Raw genomic sequence first — 18,460 nt, forward strand, 5'->3', positions numbered from 1 at the left:
TCTCGGTGGAGTTTAATAAACTCGGCCGTCTGCTTCTTGCTATCTAAAATATAACCAGACACTGGTGTAAATTCTCGACTGTCTCATACTTCTGTTTAATAAGTTTTCTGTTTGACGTTTAGTCAGCTGTGTGAAAACCAAGGAGGAACCCACCCGGGGGATTAATAAAGTTTTATTTTATCTAATCTAATAACTTTAATCTCAGCCAAACCGATTTACTCACGAACAAACAAAACACTGAAAAAAGCCCAACAATAACATTTTTAGGTTGTCTAAGTGACTTATATATTACGTTTAACCCGAGCAGCGAAACTCCGCGGTGATCTGAAAATGATGTGCCGGGAGTTGTGCCGTTCTCGGCCGCATCAGTAACCCTCGAGCTCCCGGCTAGCTGTCGAGCTGGTGGGTAGCAGACGCCTCTGAAAACGTCGAAGCACTTTTGCAAATATGGGATATCTTGATAAACCGAGCAGATATTTGATGTTTACACAACTACTTTCTCGCCTGAAAATATGTTAAAAGTTTATTTTGTGACCCAGAAAGATTAGTATGAGTAATTTTAAAACTTAGTAGCGGCCGCCATTGCTGGAAACTGGAGTTTGGCTGGGCCGCGCTATGAATTCTGGGATATGGTAGTAATTTGGACAGCCTTATAATCGCAGTATAATCGCAGCCTTTGCGGTTAGAAAATTGCACTTGATCATGTCGCGATATTATCGCAAATGCGATATATCGTTCAGCCCTAATTCTAAGCACTGTCTGCATCTATAAATAAAATTCCCTCTGGGCTTCAAAGCTCTTTTAGTTTTTCTTCTTCAGAACTATGTGTCTGAACAAGATCTGTTTGTCTGATAACTTGACTTGCTTGGAAGTTGTTCGCCACATTTCCCTCTCCCTGGTTCCCTGCCGGTGCTCTTCTTGCATGCTTAATCATTGGTCCGTGGGTATGCTATGTCACGGCATGGCACAGGCTTTGTATTTACTTAGTGTCAAAACAATGAGTGTAATCCTGCTTGAATGAAATCTTGCCCCCACCCATTTCATGCCAATGAGATAATTAGTCCCATGTCTCATTTGCATGTGAGCAGGAAAGCCCCCCCCCCCCCTCCTCCTTTCTCCTTTCTCAAAGGCCTCCCCACCCTTCCCCCCCCCTTTGAGACTGGCACTGGGCCCTGGGCAGTTTGGGCACCACCGCTGCCTCATTATTTGTCTATGTCTTAATCAGGATGCTACAGCCTGCCGACACCCTGCACTGGTCACGTATCAGGCTGCTCCTTGACCTCCTACAAGGCCCAACAATAAAGAGACAAAGAAAGACTCGAGTTTTCTTTCTTTTTTCCACTTATACATGACTTAACTCATGTAATTATGTAATTGTATTACTTTAGGACTCTTTAGGTATTTTTTTTCTATCATTTAATTGGAAAAATGTTTTTCCACGTATTAGCTTTTTTTAAATTGAAGAGTCACAGAAGCTTGTCATTTTCCCAGAACTGCAGGAAATTCAATGTTTTTTTTTCCAAGTTCTCTAAAAATGTGAGGCTATTCAGTTTACAGTGATATAACACATATAACGGAATCAGCAGAGCAGAAACCTCTCACAATATAGAATGGTTTGCTTTATAAACCATTCTATACTTGGGTACTCCGACTTTCTCTCACAGTCCAAAGACATGTAATTAGTGGTGTCAGGTTAACTGGTAAATTGCCCATAGGTGTGAATGGTTGTCTGTCTCTCTATGTTGACCCTGTCTGCAGATATTTGCAAATCTTCACCAATTGTTATCAACCTGTGTGACTGTATGTGGTTCCCCAGAGGTTGACAGATGTGAAAAATCTCTGGGCAACCACAGTTATTATTTTTTTTTTAAAATGTTAAGCACATTGAGTTTACATGCAATTAAATGTATCTTGCCAATAAAATTACTGTGGCATCCTCTTTTTACTTTAGTGTAACTGAGCTATTAACCATTACTATACAGTGAATATAACTATTAGCTGCAGCTGCATGTTTTCCTCCATTGTTCTTGCCCTGCTCTCCTTTTCAAACCTGAATATTGATCACTCTGCCATGCTACATGCAGCACTTCTTCTTTCCCCTGACCTTTGCATTTTTGCATATAGTGCTGCCTGAGCTGTTAACCTGGCGCTTGAATGGCAAAAACCTGAATGTAAAACTACTCAGTGGCTCTGACTGATGACCTGGAAGACTACACACATCAGCTAAACTGTCTCTGTTCAAGGCTTTTGTCAGGCTCTTCATTAAACGAGTAAAAGCCCAATCGAGGTCCTCTGACAGCGATGCAGGTTCACCACAGATGTCTGTCTTTTTTTTAACAGAGGCAGCGTTGCACAGCCTCCTGGGTGCTCTGACCAGCGAGACTTACAGCGACCCGACTCAACACCTGGAGCGGGAGCAGGCGCTGGCCAAGCAGTTCGCAGAGATCCTCCACTTCACGCTGCGCTTCGACGAGCTTAAAGTATGGCTCTTTATTTCTTTAAGTGTCAAATTTTAGCTGCTTCTGTAGGCTTTGCTCTCAATCGTCCAACAAGCTACTGATGCCCCTGGATTGATTTTTTTTTTTTCTTTTTTCTTAGCTCTGTACAGTTTTAAGCTGCCGCCAGTGAGCGCATGATTAGCATTTAATTAGAGCCCTGATACTGCTCTGCTGTTTATGATACTGTGGATGTCAGTGAAATGGCCAATAAGGGTTATTGCAAGGGGAAAAAGGTCTGCAAATTGTTGTTGCCCGAGCCAAGTTTTTCACAGCGTGGCAGGTTTTATATAAACGACAGGCAGAGGGAACTTTAAAAGTCTGATCTGGTTTGAATTCGGACACAAACTGCTGAAACGAAGCCGCGATTGAAGCATGTTTGTCGCTCAAATGCCCATTGTCAGAAACATAATTGTGTGAGCACTCATCTTGTAAGACACTGGGCCCACATCCCTGCTCCTTTGACACAAAAACGTAAAAAAAATAAAAAAAGGCTCCCCGACTCCCTGAGGCGGTTTGCAGCGACGTCCCAATTAGTGCCCACTACCCAGGCTGGCAGGATGAAAAACATGAAGGTAGGGGGTGCAAGGTGGCATGCCAGGCCCATTCATCAATCTTTCACACCCATGCACGGGCTTCTGACCTAGTTAAAGTGTCTGAGTGCTGTGCAGCCCCTCCCTGGCGAAGAAGCCTGTCTCTCCTGGTGGACGCGGTGGACGCAGACTGAGTACCAGTCTATTGTAGCAGGATTAGCATGCTGTCAGCGCAGCTTTGACTGTGACAAGCTCGTGCAGGAATGAGGATAATTAGCCACATGACGAGCACTCGCTTGTGGTGACTTTTGAAAAGAAGCTCTCTGGTTGGCCAGCTTCCCTTTAAAAAAAAAAAAAGTGGTCAGTTTGGCTCCACACTGAAAACCAGATGATTCATATATTGTAGGGAGTCATGTCAAAGGAGCTAATGGAGCCTTGTGGCTTTTATCTGAGGCTTTGAGGGTGCATAACGTCAGAGAATAAGCCTGCGTATATCCTGTGCTCACTCTAACCTCGCCTCTCCTTAATGAGACCCACAGCCAAAGCTCACGGCAGCAGGAAAAAAACCAAATATTTGCTGACAGGGCGAGCAGGGATGTGGACGTAAAAGGGGGCAGAATGAGTGTCAGACATTCAAATCCAGTTCAGCACATAAAATAGTAATTGTATCAGTGCTCTTTTTATGTCATTTCCCCCCCAAAGCTACATTTCTGCCTTGTTGGCTAAAGCTTTCTGTCATGACGATGGTGTGTTTGATCCAGAGCTGAATGTCCGGCTGCAGGCTGTCTCTCTCCCCTCTCTCTGTATTAGATTGCCTCCAAGCTTACATATATCTGTATATATAATATTTATATTTCTGTTTTGCAGATGACAAATCCAGCCATTCAGAATGACTTCAGTTACTATAGGAGAACACTGAGTCGAATGCGGATCAACAATGTACCGGTGAGCATGTTGCGCCCATCTCTGACATACAACTTCTCCTTTATCTTTTTTAGCATCTGTTAGCTCTTTGTTTTGGTTTAACAGCCCATTTATCTGCTATTAGAGCGTAGCAGATGGTGTTATTTTTGAGTAAAATTTTATTTAATTTTTGTCATAATTTAGTCTGTAATAATCTTATAATTCTTTTAGTTTTAGTCGACTAAAAATCGAAAGATTATAGCAGACTAAACTTGATTCAGTTGACTTAAATATAAAGTGTGAAAGTTTCTCATGGTTTTACTGGTGAGTGCCTTATTTTCTTTGTGAAATGCATCCATATGTCTCCTCTTCTCTTCCTCTTAGGCGTTGACATTTTGTCGCACTTTTATGAGAAACGGGGAGCATGGCAGATTGTACCCTTTCCCGTGGGCACATAAAATTGTTCATATTTAACCTTACTGTGCAAGGACATTACTTCCGATTGGATCACTTTTAAACTTGTCCCACCTCTCTGCACCACTCGGTTGGTTCTGATTGTGTCTCGCTTCTCCAGAATATTTAGGTTTTTTTAATATTTTTATTCACTGACTAAAGTGTCAGTGCATTTCATCGTCTTCTTTTCCATGAGAAAAAAAGAACGATGAAAACTATGACTAAAATGACTGGTGTGTGATGTTGCAAGAACTTTTTATTTAAATCAAAATATGACCCACAAATTATATTTTCTTTTATTTTACACGGACCACACTGACTTTACTGACTAAACGGTTTTCACTTCAGCTTTTAACTGCTGCAGAAACTCAACACACGTGGTGCTGTGGACATGGTCAGCATCAACTGACCATCAGCGTTGGCCTTACTTGAGAATCGGTGTCGGTTTGAATGTGTGTTATATTTAGAACATTATCACTGCTTTTGCTGCCGACAGATGGCTCTCTCTGATGAAGAAGGGAAGCTGTTTCACTCCACCAGACTCCATTGGCAAAACGAGTATTTTTTCTTTGCAAAACATGGGAATGGTTCATCTATTGCTGGCTTGACCAGATGGTTTGTCTGTGCTGTTGTGCATTTATGGTTATTAAAGCAGTTAGTTTGGGTGTGAATTGAAAAAAGTCACGCTAATTAAACTAACAACTCCCATGTTCTGTCAGGTAAAACTCACTGTTTGTGTCAGTGGTGGTTTCGAAAGGAGTGGTTTGGGTCTTAATGTTCCTGATTTTGGTGTTAACACTTTTATTATGATTCAGAATTATATTTTGAAATACCAAAAGCACCCAAACAGACTAACCGGCTGATGCAGTGGTTAACCAACTGTAAGATTTCTGTTTTTGTCAGCACAAACTGGTGGCTTTGATGACTTCCGTTCCTCATCAGAGGGAGACATCTGTGGCAGCTTATAGCTTATTTGCTATTCTTGCATTGAATCAATGTATGACATAAGTCGCCTTTATGGTTTGCATGTGTAGCTCTGCAGTTTTGCTGCTGAAATACTGGTTGTTGTTATTGTGGTTTCCCTCTTCAAGTTAAGCCATTATCTTCCAGTATCTTTCATAAATGGTGGCAGAGTAAAAAGTTGAAGGAAACAACAGTATTGAATGGACCAGTCACAGTGATACCTTCAGCACAGTTATTTTTCTAGGGAAGTGCACGGCAGCTTCTGGCATAAGTTGTGGTGGAGGGTTTGTTGTTAACGCAGAAGCATAAATCCCGGATAAGCCCCCAAATTACTTTAAATACAGATTAAAGTTAAACTGACAGTAATTTATTTATTTTTAAACTGGCATAATACAAACGGCGTACCAAAAAAAGCTGATGTTGTTTAAAATGTAAATTTAAAAAACAGAATGCAATGATTTACAGATTTTTATGAACCAGATTTTATTTACAATAGAACACAGGAAATATCGAAGCATTGGAAACGACTGTGGCATGAATTTTAGCTCAGCATTTATTGGTTAAATACTTTCTTCTTGGAAAGTGGAGTAGTATTTATACCTGGTATTAAACACGTGTATAATCATTTCTCCTGTAATTTACCTTTTCTTCACTTTGATAATGAAGGCCAATGCCAGTGTCAGTGCTGCGCATTGTGCTTGCTACCTCGCTGTTATGACTGACTGTCCATTAAAGCAGCAGAGCCGCTTTAATGGACTTTGTTTCGCTTGTGCGTTTCCCGGTAAAACGGTCAAAATGTCATGTTTTCTTTCTACCTGTTCATCACTGTGATGAGTGAGGTCCAGGTGCAAATTCAGTTTATGAAGAAATGAGATCTCTTCATGTAGGTCTATGTGTGCCTCTTACTTACATGCAAGGACTTCCCATGCTGTCCATGTGTAAGGAGACCAGAGAAAGTCAATGTCATTCAGCACTTTGAAGTGAATTAAGATAACCTTGACCGACACATAAAGGGGTGGTAAATGCATTACAGAGTTACCCAGGCAACTGGAGCCTGAAATCTCCAATAGAGTGACCATCAGCTACAAAGAGATGTCCTATGTGGATGCACCTTTAGGCTTTAGTTTACTCTGTGCACTTTTGCACATATGCACCTTGCTGTGTGGACACCCAACTTTGTGAACATAACTCGAGAATGAGGTGATGTACGGTTTTCAAATTGATACCATAGATGTGTTTTTTGTCTTGTCGTCCTCCCTTCAGCCCCAACCGGTCATGGCAGATGGCTGCACCTCCCTGAGCCTGGGTCTGCCAGAGGTTGAGGGAAACGTGGGGTAGTAAAATTGGTCATTTTTAGCTGCATATGAGGAAAAATAAACCAAAACTGCACTCAGTTCAGACCCGCCTGACAGGAGCTTTTATTTCTTAAAGCAGAACATGTCATTAGACAAATGGGCCCAGACAAGTTGTCGTTAGGACCTGTCAACGCTGAAAGACGCTCGGGCCGCCGTCCCTCCTCGCAGCTCCGTCGCACTCGGTTTAGTCAGCGCTCAGACGACTGAATCATTCAGACATCCGAGATGAAACGCAACTGTCCCGGCTCAAACATTCTTTGAGCTCATGTGTCATCATCGTTTGTTAAAAAACCCAAAGTGGTTTGAAAGTTTGGGGCGATTATTCATATTCCGTCAGTGCTCTCATGAAGGCAGGAAGTGTTGTTGTTATTTAAATACGCAGACAAATTTAGAACAGGCTGTTCAAGAGACGCCTTATTCTTTTGTTGTCCGCCAGGTGTTTTCATCGTCTCATCTGAAACGGCAAAGCGGCAGTCAGCTGGGAAACCGGGGGAGGGAGGAGCAGGAGGGCTGTGTCACAGGGTTTATATCAGTGTTTTCCTGTCGGTGTTTTATTTAACGAAGCAGCTTTTCATCTGCACAAACAGTCTGTTAAAGCTGCTTCGCATCAAATAAACTAATAATACATCCTGATGTTCTCTCGCACCTTTTCATTCAGAGTTTTTTAAATAAAATTTCACAGCATCGCCACAGTGTAGAGCGCAAAGTGGCTTTAATGTCCCTCCAAGCGTGTCAGCTACACGGCCACCTTCGTGGTCGCTTTCTTTTCTCAGTCTCCTTGTAAAGTAGCTTTAACTGGCAGCTCTTCTAATAACAGAGATAACCACGTTTGAGTTTGATTATTTTAAGATCAGAGGTCCAGAACACTAAACATGCAGTCAGTGGATTCAAGCTTTGTTTTTTTTGTTTGCAGGCAGAAGGTGAGAATGAAGTCAACAATGAATTGGCCAATCGGATATCTCTCTTCTACGCCGATGCCACGCCCATGCTGAAGACGTTAAGTGACGGCACAACGAAGTTTGTTTCTGAGGTGAGACTCAGAAACAAAAATATTGGATACTTTATTTTCTTTTAGTGTGTGTGTGTGTGTGTGTGTGTGTGTGTGTGTGTGTGTGTGTATCCACTCAAGTCATTCCTCCCTCCTTACAGAACAAGAACCTGCCCATCGAGAACACGACGGACTGCTTAAGCACGATGGCGAGCGTGTGCAAAGTCATGCTGGAAACACCGTAAGTGACCTCCTCCGCGTGTTAAATACGCCATTCACGGCTTTGCGTCTTATCCCTCCTCTTCCTCCTCCTGCTGTCAGGGAGTATCGCAGCCGTTTCACAAGCGAGGACACGGTGTCCTTCTGCCTCAGGGTGATGGTCGGGGTGATCATCTTGTACGACTACGTCCATCCCGTAGGAGCGTTCGCCAAGTCGTCCAAAATCGACGTGAGTGTAGACACGTTCACGCCAAACTTCTCACTCGCAGCTTCTTCTACAGCTAACGGTCTCTTTCTGTTCCACAGATGAAAGGCTGCATCAAAGTCCTCAAAGATCAGCCGCCAAACAGCGTAGAAGGCCTTCTCAACGCTCTCAGGTCAGTTCTTGTTCCGATTATTAAAAAAAAATAAAAAAATAAAAATCCCTGCTGCCCAGCGTGAAATGTGATTGCAGCCCGTGAGCAGGCTTTTAAACTGAACAGGAGCAGGCTGCTCACGCTGTGAGTTGGATGAGTTGGTTCCTGTTCACAAGCAGCAGACAGACCTCATCCCCTTCAGCGCAGTGACTCATCCTCCACGCCGTCCAGCGGGGGATTCGGTCAGCTGTGAGCCTGATCCGGGTTGGGTGTCAAAGCCTCTCCACAAAGGTCGATTACATGTGACACCAGGTCCCCTCGCGCCCTCACAAATTTCACCCACCTCACCTCGCTCTCGCAGCTGCTGACAGCTTTGAGTCGACCTTACATCTGTGTGTTTGTGTGTGTGGGGAGCCCGAGGCGGGCCGGCTCTACCGGGCCACACGAGGTTATTTTCATGCGAAAGCTGACAGATTTTCTCTCAGTGATTGCCACACTGATGTGACGGAGGATGATAGTGTATGTTAGACACATGCAGTGCTGGACAGTAATGAAGTCAAAGTTCAAGCTCACTTTACTGCACTATTTATCTGACATTTACTGGAAGATTTTCTAATTTACCGTTTTGTTTGTATCAAAACAAACAACACAGCCAAGGTAAAAGGAAAGTACAAACTCTTTCATTTCTAAGATGGGCTTAGACGAACAACATCATGGCACATTACACTGTGTCGTTATTTGCAGTCAGTACATCCTTACTGCTTCCTCAGGAATTAAGAGGGCAAGTAGCAGCCAGCTGCTGCTAATCAAATGCAATAGACTAACGATCATCAGCAAGTGTGAGCAGCTCTATAAGAACAGAGGTTTTGACAGTTTGCTGGTCTGAAGCATTCAGATAAGTGCAATGTCAGTCTTAACAGGAGTGGACATCCCAGCTAATTCACTCCAGGATCAGATCAAGCAGCGCTCAGAGAAACTGCAAAAAAAACCAGAACTCAGATCTCAGGCTGTATTGACCTCGTTTTAAAACCTGCTAATGACCAGATAACTTTTATGCCCCGATAGTGCAAACCTTAGAATTACTTTCATTTTTTGCTATCAATGTATAATAAATAAATACAGTAATACAAACACTGGGGCTCTTTGCCATGTTTCAGCTTCATTAGCAGCCGCATCAAAGCAGGACTGCAGCTTCCTGTTATTTTCATCAATATTTAAACTGCAGATCGGGCCGGTGTGTCAGGTTGTTGCAGGAGTTCTCAAAATCTTGCGGGCAGATTTACATGAAAATTTTACCACCAGCATGGCCCAACTTGGAATTGATCCAGATCTGGATGATTCTTCTTTTTTATTTAATTGTAGCGTTTTTAAAAATATGGCCTCAGAGCAGGTTTCAGTATACGGGGCGCCTGCTCTCCCACGTGAGCTGCAGACACAACACTTTTGGAGTCTTTAAAGGAAGCTGCTGCTGCTGCTGCTCCTGCTGCTGATCATGATGAGAAAAATTAGTAGGAACTGGAGTTAAAGAAAATATCACAAACTGAGGCAAGAATTCAATGAATGCATCATGTGGTGGCTTTGGCGTTGGTACGCAGCCTCGGAGCGCTTCTTTTGATCGATAAGACGTGGAAATGCTTCCTTTTGTTAACAGTGTCGACTCATTCTCACTCAAATTAAGCTTCACGTGAAAACACACAGCCTTCAGATTTAAAGAGTGTGAATCTTTTAAAGGTACAAATACTGCAGAAACAATAACTCCTTACTTTGTAATAAGAGTTCCTGGCAGAGCAATAGTTCTTGTTTCTGTGTAGTCTATAAAGTCTATATTAAAAAACTGCTTCAAACTTCATTTTTAGCAGAACAAACCTTGAACATGTTACAACTCGAGAAGCAGAAACCAGAGCATTCACAAGTGTGATTTCCCATCGGACGTTTTGTTTTTAGTAACAGTTTAAATCTTTACATATAATCCAAAGAGGCTTAAGTCGGATCAAAAGGTTAAAGGAGAAGAAAGCTGCCTTCTACTGTTTGGAGGAGATTGACACCAGATCAGGAACCAGTGTGGACGAAAGGAAATGCTTCAGTATTAACATTTACCCCGTTGAAGAGGACGTTTTCAGCTAAACGAGGACTTTCACTTTGAGAGCTCGAGCATATTTTGTTCATAATACTTCAGTATTTTCACTCTTTGTTCTTCTACTGAAGTGCACATTTGCTTTTTCTCTCTCTCTCGCCTGCAGGTACACAACCAAGCATTTAAACGATGAATCAACCAACAAGACTATCAAGAGCATGCTGCAGTAGGACTGAGCTGCTAGGACTGCTGAAGGGAGACGCCGCTCTCTCGAATGTCGCTGCACAGAATGTTGTCTTTTTTTTTTTTTCTTCCTTTGTTTGCTTTTTTAAATGGAAAAGAGCTACTGCTCCGCCCTCTTTTATACTGCAAAATGCTACTGCCATTGTAAACGTCTTTTTTGGTGCCAAAAAGATGTCGCTGATATGTAATGTTTTCGATAAAAGCCCATGCCGCTATGGCAGCTAATGAAAGCATTGTGGATGCTCCGGTTTTTATTTTAAACATGTCTTCTTTTTTTTCCCTGTGTAAGGGGACGGGAGTTCTGACTTGAAAATTTAATACAGAGAGATATATAGAGACGTATATATTATTTTTGGTTGATTTGTTATTTAATTCCATCTTCTGCATGATTACGAAACAAAATAGTCTTTTCCTTGTATTTAAAGTAAAACAAAACAAAAGCAATGGTTCCTCTTAATTTGTCTGCTCTTTTGTGCTTTCATAATTAAATGTTTTGTTATTGAAATGGTACTTGTTGAATTGAGATTAAGAGTACTGTTTTTATATTTTTTATAGGTTTTAATTTGTGCATATGTCTTTTTTTTGTTTTTTTTTTAGTTGTGTTGTATTTTTTAGTTGAAAACTTTAAACTGTGATACGTTCAAAATCAAATTAAAACTGGGAGTGTGTACTGTACATGCACAGTATGTTGTGGCTGGAGAAATTAAAAGGAGAACTCTTGTTTTCTACGACCCCGACTCGTCAGGTTTGATCTCTTCTCGCCTCTCCGGGCGGCCGGAGGGGAAGATTGAGAACTCAGTGACACACAGTTTTTTAAACTTAAAACCAAAATAAGCAACTTTAACACTTCAAAGCAGTCCTCTTAATCTAATTGCCAAATTATGTCTGTTCACCTTCATGTGAAGGTCAATAACGCTCTCAGGGTTGATGTTAAGTAATGGTAGTTACAAATAACTGAAACCAGCCGAGCGCAGCAGAATATTAATAAAATGGATTAAGTGAAATCCACCTTCACTACCTGCAGGACTGACTTAACATTAATGCATTGATAATTACAGCGCAGAAAACCCTTTTTTCCTGTATTTTGAATGTAATTTAAGCATGATTTGATTTATTTACTGATGGTGGGTCTTGACAAAGCCCCTCAGTTCAGTCTGACTGAAACAGGACATTTTCGCACCCCTATGCCTGCTTTTAGGAAGGAGGGTGGAGCTTCTGTGCTCGCAGCCCTAGATGACCATATTAGGTATATCCACTCTTGCTGACATCACTCAACAGCAGTGTTGGTCAAGTTACTTGAAAAAAGTAATCAGTAACTAATTACTGATTACTTCCCCAAAAAAGTAATCCCGTTACTTTACTGATTACTTATTTTCAAAAGTAATTAATTACTTAGTTACTTTTTAGAAACACGATTTACAACCTGAAGAGGTGATAAAGCGATAGATCTTTCAGCCCAATTCTACTTTTTCTGCATAATCTATCATACAAAATGTAATCAAATGGAAAAGTCTCTTTTTTAACTTGTTTTATCAGTTTTAATCTTTTAACTTTATGCATCAAGCAAAAATTTAATTATATGCAACATTCTCTGACTTGAATAAATTAGTTTAACATTTAAACCTTTTTTCTGCACATTCCAGAACATAAAATAAAATATTTTTTGTGTTTACACTCAGTCTTTCAAATAGATGCAAGTAAAACGCAGCAGAAAATAAATAAAGTCAAAGACTCAGCGGTCCTGTTGCTCTATTTTCACCTGTAAAGCAGGAGTGGAGTAGGCGGAGGTTTACCCTGGTGCAGGTGTGCCGCGGTCAGTGGAAGAATCCGCGAGTTTCTCTGTGAGTTTCCCATTATGTTGTTGCGCACTCGGTGCTTGCTCGGAAGTTTAGGGGGTTTTTTCGCTGTAAAAAGAAGTTTTCTTCCCACGCACGATGGACGCTAATGTTTTTGTCACTTTTTATGGAATCAAACTCAAAGTAAGGTCAGTGCTTCCACGCTTTAAACGCTGCACGCTCATACTCTCTCCCACAATCGATATGTGATCCATTGTTGATCTGCACTCGCTTACGTCACTGTCATGAGACATTCTAGCAAAAAATCACGGTTTTAGTAACGCAGTAATGCAGCGTTCCTACGGGAAAGTAACGGTAATCTAATTACCATTTTTGCAATAGTAATCCCTTACTTTACTCGTTACTTGAAAAAAGTAATCAGATTACGCGTTACTGTAATCTGGTCAACAGTAGAAAAAAAGAGTCTGGTGCCTAAGCACCATTTAATATGAGCATCCTTCATTGTGATACTTTATATTTGTGACACTGTGAGTTCCCATGGAAATCGGCTTTTAACAGTCCCTAAAGTGATGGCTCAAAACAAACTGCAAAAGCACCTGATGATCAACGCTGATGTTGTTGGAGGCTAAGTAGATGAATCACAACCCGGGCTTCCACAGCCAGTCAACACTAAGGATGAATGACGACAGAGCAGGTTAATAAGGATGACAGAAAAAATAATGAGTGAACTGTGGATGTAACAGCTGATTATAGGAACCTGTTGGCAGTTTAATCTGTCAGCAGGTGCAACAGAGCAACCATTTTTGGGCCACCCGATGAACGTGAGTCTCTTATAGTTATGTTGTTGGTCTCCACCACCTGTTGAGGGATGTATTTTTCTCTTTAGCTGCTAAATGTTGCACTGTGTTCACTAGTCAGTCTCTGATTTACAGTACAGGCACAAACTGAGAAGGGCCCCCTCTTTAAGGTTCATTTAATGTGTTAGGCTAACCTGCACATATAGAGGGAGGTGTGGCACTCTCCTCCAACAGCACCAAACCTACACCTGTTTTCTTTTAGGTGCCTGTTTGTTTGTTTCAGCTGATTCAGTTTGGCCTAGAATCTTGTGTCGGGTTTTGCAGGTAATTGTTTTTGCATTATTAAACTGCAGCAGGTTGGAGCATCCCATTTCAAATGGGCTCTGTGAGCTATACATTTGGGGGTTTAATAATAGTACCCCAATGTAACCACATGTCCACAGTTCAGTTCCTTGACATTCATTCAGTTTCCTCTTTCTGCCCGTGATTATTGTCTGTCCTCTTCAGACCGCCGGAAGTCTGATAGAGGTACAAAAGCATTAAGAGCTAGTACGAGGTTGAGCAGGCAGTACTTTCTATCCACTTCCTGTGTGTCCTTTGCCCTGCTTTCTTTTCCTGATTTGTCTACATTTACACTTTACAGTTGTGGTCTCATCACTCATCATGGGCATTAATGTTTGTGGTGATTTTTGTCTTTTAATGTTTTCTTTCAACTGTTCCTTTTCCAGGGTGGAATGATCTTTAATGACTTTAAAAACAAGGACTGGGTGCACAAGTTTTAATCTATTTTAGATATTATAATCCACACAGTGTCCAAAGTGTACACACAGGCTCAAATATATACATACAATCAAGTAAAACTTTTAGTAAGCTGTGCTGAAGGTTCTACAAGGTCTTTTAATTTGAGAAGGCCAAGGCCCATTAACCTCTGGTTAGTGCTCATGACTTACTACAGCTGGTAGTTTCTCTTTGGCAGCATAAAGAGGATTTGTTTGACAGCTCTCATTGAACTGACCAATACTCATTACTTCAAACAACTGAACATAAGTACAAATTATTCAGCTTTCAAATCCAAGACTGTACCAACTATCAGGCATGGTGGTGGTAGCATCATGCTCCGGGGCTGTTTTGGTGTGAATGGTAATGCTACATTACACATAGTGGATGGAATAATATAAAAAGGAGGACTACCTCCAAATTCATTAACTTGAAACTTGGACACAGTTGGATGTTCCTGCAGGACAATGATCCCAGACATATAAAAAGTGGTTTGGGATGGATAAAGCAGGCATTATTATGACATTAAGCTCCTGGAAAAACTTTCACAAAGCCCCAAACTCAACACTTTGGAAAATTTGTGGACTATTTGTAAAAATTTGACCAATTCTGTCCAGAAGAGCAGTCACAAATCCAGCCAAAATTATGCCACCAGCCTGTTGATCACTACCAAAAAGGTACAACTTCCTAAGGGACATTTAACGAAATATCAGTGAAGACGTATGTATATATATTTGAGCCTGTGAAATGAAAACCTACAGACCCAATTCTTGTTTTTAAAGTTATTAAACATGTATGCTGTACAACCGATAAATAAATCATTAAAATCCCCAAATTACCATGACATTCGTGCCCAATATGAGTGCACGTAAACTTCACATCTGCACAGAGGGTTAATTACCGAGCACTAGAGATACAAACAGGCCTGCTGTTGTGCACAGTTTCCACCTTCATGCCGAGCTAAACTAAACGGCTGTAGTCTGTAGAGTCATATTTAGTGTACACATAAACAAGCAGTAGAATAATCCTCTCCTCTCTCCTATGCAATATGAAAATAATAGTAACAAGACAAAAAAGTACTGTTTTGTTTGTCTGCTAATGAAAAGCATCCATTTCCCCCAGTGACACCTTTGTTAAATGAGCTTTTCATTTGTCCTCTTTTCGCCTTTTACGACCACTCAAAGTCTGCTATACTTAATGGCTCACTAAGAAACATAATTACACGATGTCAGTGACAAGTGGTCATCTCTCTTTATCTAAAACCAAAAAAAAGCTTTTCAGGATCCATTATTCCTTTCCTCCACATTAAAGGTTTTCTCCTGTTCCATCCATGCTCCGGTAAAAAAGAAAGATCCTTTCTAATCATTCTCACTCTCCTAACCTTTTTATTTTTCCTCCTCTTTTCAGTCGTGACACACAGAGAGAGGGAGCAAAAAGAAGGGGGCCACTCTCGTGTGGCCACTGCAGCAAAACTTCTCAGGGTCAAAGGCAGACAGACAGCAGAGCGTGCATGGGTGTGTCCTCTGCAGCATCGCTGCACTAACAGACTGAGGGGAAAAAAGGGAAGGAAACGAGAGGGAGTGAAGGAGGAGATGGGAGGCAAGCGGAGCGGTTTAATCTTGGGTGGGTTTAAAATCCTTGAGGGAGAGTTATAGAAAAGCACGGTGGGGGTGGGGGTGTATAGCTTCTGTTGCATTTTTTAAATGCAGCTCAAACGTGGTTGCAGGGCATGCGACGCGCACAGAATAGCTGCCTTTTTGTCACCGTGACTCCTTCTCAGTGGGGAGCGTTGACCTTGTTTCCCACCCACCGTGACCCTCCATGCAGAAGCTTTCACTGCATCATCGGGGCTGCAGGCGGAGACGGCGGCCCTGCTGTCCAGACGAATGAAGCCTTTCTGAGCTGTATTCAATCTAATATCAAAGTCAACCTTTCCTCTCACCTGAGAATGATCATAACGGAGCAGCGTGGAGGCGTGGAAGCCAAAAAAAGAAGAAAAAGACTGAATTAATGAAGTTTTTAAAGTGTATTAAACCTCCAAATGTTATTACAGATTGATGCTTGAAGCTACAGGATCAGATCATGTGTGAATATCGGCAAATGCTGATTACACCCACAGCATCCCTGCTCTGTCACTAGAGCCACAGACTTAATAAAAGAAGGAAAAAAGGGAAGGACCATGTCTATGGTATCAGATAAGAGCAGCAAGCTTGGGAAAATGACCTTCACGCAGATTAAATCCTGCAAACACAGATATCAGCTAATTAGTGCAACACACAGAATCTCACCCGCTATAACTGGAGTTCCCAGATTCAATCTATATCATCAAATTATGAGAACTTTCTTCTCACCTACCTTTGATCTGCCTGAAAATGTTTTTGTTTGACCATTAAAATGATTGCTTTGAAATCTGAGCTTCTCTTCTACATGCAGCTGATTGGAAACCCCGGGGTCCCAAGGAGAATCAGCAGTGCTGAGAATAGTGGGAGGTGCTTAGGTAACAAAAGGCCACGCATCAGGTGTGGCAGCCCTTTGTCTTACTCGGTGAGGGGTTTGATTCAACACGCTCCTCCATGATATGTATATGCAGTGAATGTGCTGGTGTGTTATAGGACATCCATAAAGTCCTAAATGGTTCTTCTATAGCACTTTATACAACTTGGCTCGTTCACCCAAGCCTTTCTAATATTCACACTCCGATGGATGCATCGTAGAGCAACTTGGAGTTTGGTATCTTGGGATGAAAGCTAGAACAGCCAAGGATCAAACCACTGACCCACCAATTAGTAGATGACCTGTTCTACCTATTGAGCTACACCACTGCCAGATCTTTTAAATAATTTTGTCATTATCTCAAAATTTCCACTTATTAACTCCATATTTCTTTTTTCTTTCTGCTGAAGTTATTTTCTCAGTGTTTTAATTAACAGCCTGAAAAAACTGTAACATGGCAAAGAGCAGCTGGAGACAACTTCTAAATCATTTATAACTGTATTTCATAATAATGCAAAATGAAACGTACGATTTTTAGTCACAAAAATTCCCCATCAGTTGACCTGGAGAAGCTTGATAATTCAGGTTAAGTTTAAAATATATTAAAAGGCATAAAATGTAAAATGGTCTGTATTTGTATAGCGCTTTACTTAGTCTCTATGGACCCCAAAGCACTCTACACTACATTCAGTCATCCACCCGTTCACACACACGCACTGACAGAGGCGAGGCTGCCGGACACTGGCGCCACCGGGCCCTCTGACCACCACCAGTAGGCAACGGGTGAAGTGTCTCGCCCGAGGACACAACGACCGAGACTGTCGGGGCTACAGGAAGAGTTCTCCATGTTTCTTGAAAGAAACATTCAAAACTCTTCTTTGGATGTTTGCTGCATTTTGTTCTGTTCTCTGTCGAGATGATGACACACTGCTTCATTACGTTGAAGTCTGGACTCTGGGGAGGCCAGTGCATAACTGATAGTTTTACATTGTGTGTTTTTCTATCCAGGTGTGCTTTTGCTGCATTGTCAGTGTGTTTGGGATCATGCTAAAAATGAAACCACTGCAAATCCGATGCTTTTCACATGTTATTGCAGGTTTTACTGTACTTTAACAACGCTGGCTAAAATGCAGCTTAAACCATGACGGCACCTCCACCCTGTTTTACAGATGGCTGTAGATTCTCACTGTTGTACCTCTCTCCTGACCTCATTTGAATGTACTGTCAATGATGTAAGACAAGAATGTCAAATTTGGGTTAATCACTCCATAAGACCTGTTTTCACAGAATTTCAGTGCCTTTTCTCCCTGTTTGCTTTCCTCTTTGAACTGAAGAAGCTTCTCAGATGAGCGGTGAAACATCTTCAAGAAACTTAAAGAAGCCTAGTTGCTTTTCTCTCCAAACACAGATTACCATGACCTGGACGACTGAGAACCTGCACAGAAATATTCTTGAATTCACCTTAAAAAAAGGACAAGAAAAAAAGGCGGCTTGTTCAAGACTTTTGCACAGTAGCTTTGTAGCTGTTTATTTTATGTTAGCACTCACCAGCAAATCTCATCCATCTATTTATTACTGGTTTATAGTTGTTGTTTTATGTCATTGTTGTAGCCTGTATTTCATTATTATGTTCATGGGTGATTTTTATTCGCTTGGCTGCAGTCTACAAATGTTTTATTATAGGATTAAACTTTGTAAAGCACTTTGAACTTTTGTTTTGAACAGTGCTAAATTTATTCAATTTGCACACTATTCATACTTGATGAGTTATGTCTGTGTGCACTGATGCTGTGGATGATTTGAGGGAGAGAAGGCACACAAAGGGGAAAAAAAAGAGATAATCCCGAAGCTGTTTGAAGGTCAAGTGTTGCCACATTAAATTTTAAAGTATTTGTCAAGCAAATATTATTCACATCACACATATTTCCTGACGGGGATCTTGGCCTCGAATGTTTGGATTGCTGCTCCTTTGTCCTTGAAGTTTATAGCCTTCAAAATGTTTTCTTGATGTGACC

The 18,460-nt window shown here is 41.4% G+C and overlaps 1 protein-coding gene across 1 annotated transcript in view; it reads left to right on the forward strand.

Moving 5' to 3' along the window:
* cyribb (CYFIP related Rac1 interactor Bb) overlaps nt 1-11,313 on the forward strand; it is a 42,259-nt gene extending 30,946 nt beyond the window's left edge. Inside the window, exons 6-12 of the mRNA XM_085286912.1 lie at nt 2,341-2,480; nt 3,896-3,973; nt 7,616-7,732; nt 7,852-7,931; nt 8,012-8,138; nt 8,216-8,286; nt 10,506-11,313. Coding sequence (XP_085143038.1) covers nt 2,341-2,480; nt 3,896-3,973; nt 7,616-7,732; nt 7,852-7,931; nt 8,012-8,138; nt 8,216-8,286; nt 10,506-10,569 — 677 coding nt within the window. The 3' untranslated portion in view covers nt 10,570-11,313. The remainder of the gene's footprint in view (nt 1-2,340; nt 2,481-3,895; nt 3,974-7,615; nt 7,733-7,851; nt 7,932-8,011; nt 8,139-8,215; nt 8,287-10,505) is intronic.
* The last annotated feature ends 7,147 nt before the right edge of the window (nt 11,314-18,460 follow it).

Source organism: Mchenga conophoros, linkage group LG9, assembly GCF_057382185.1.
Source record: "Mchenga conophoros isolate Kocher_MC1m ecotype Shallow Benthic linkage group LG9, M_conophoros_male_GT1.1, whole genome shotgun sequence".
NCBI classification, from domain to species: domain Eukaryota; kingdom Metazoa; phylum Chordata; class Actinopteri; order Cichliformes; family Cichlidae; genus Mchenga; species Mchenga conophoros.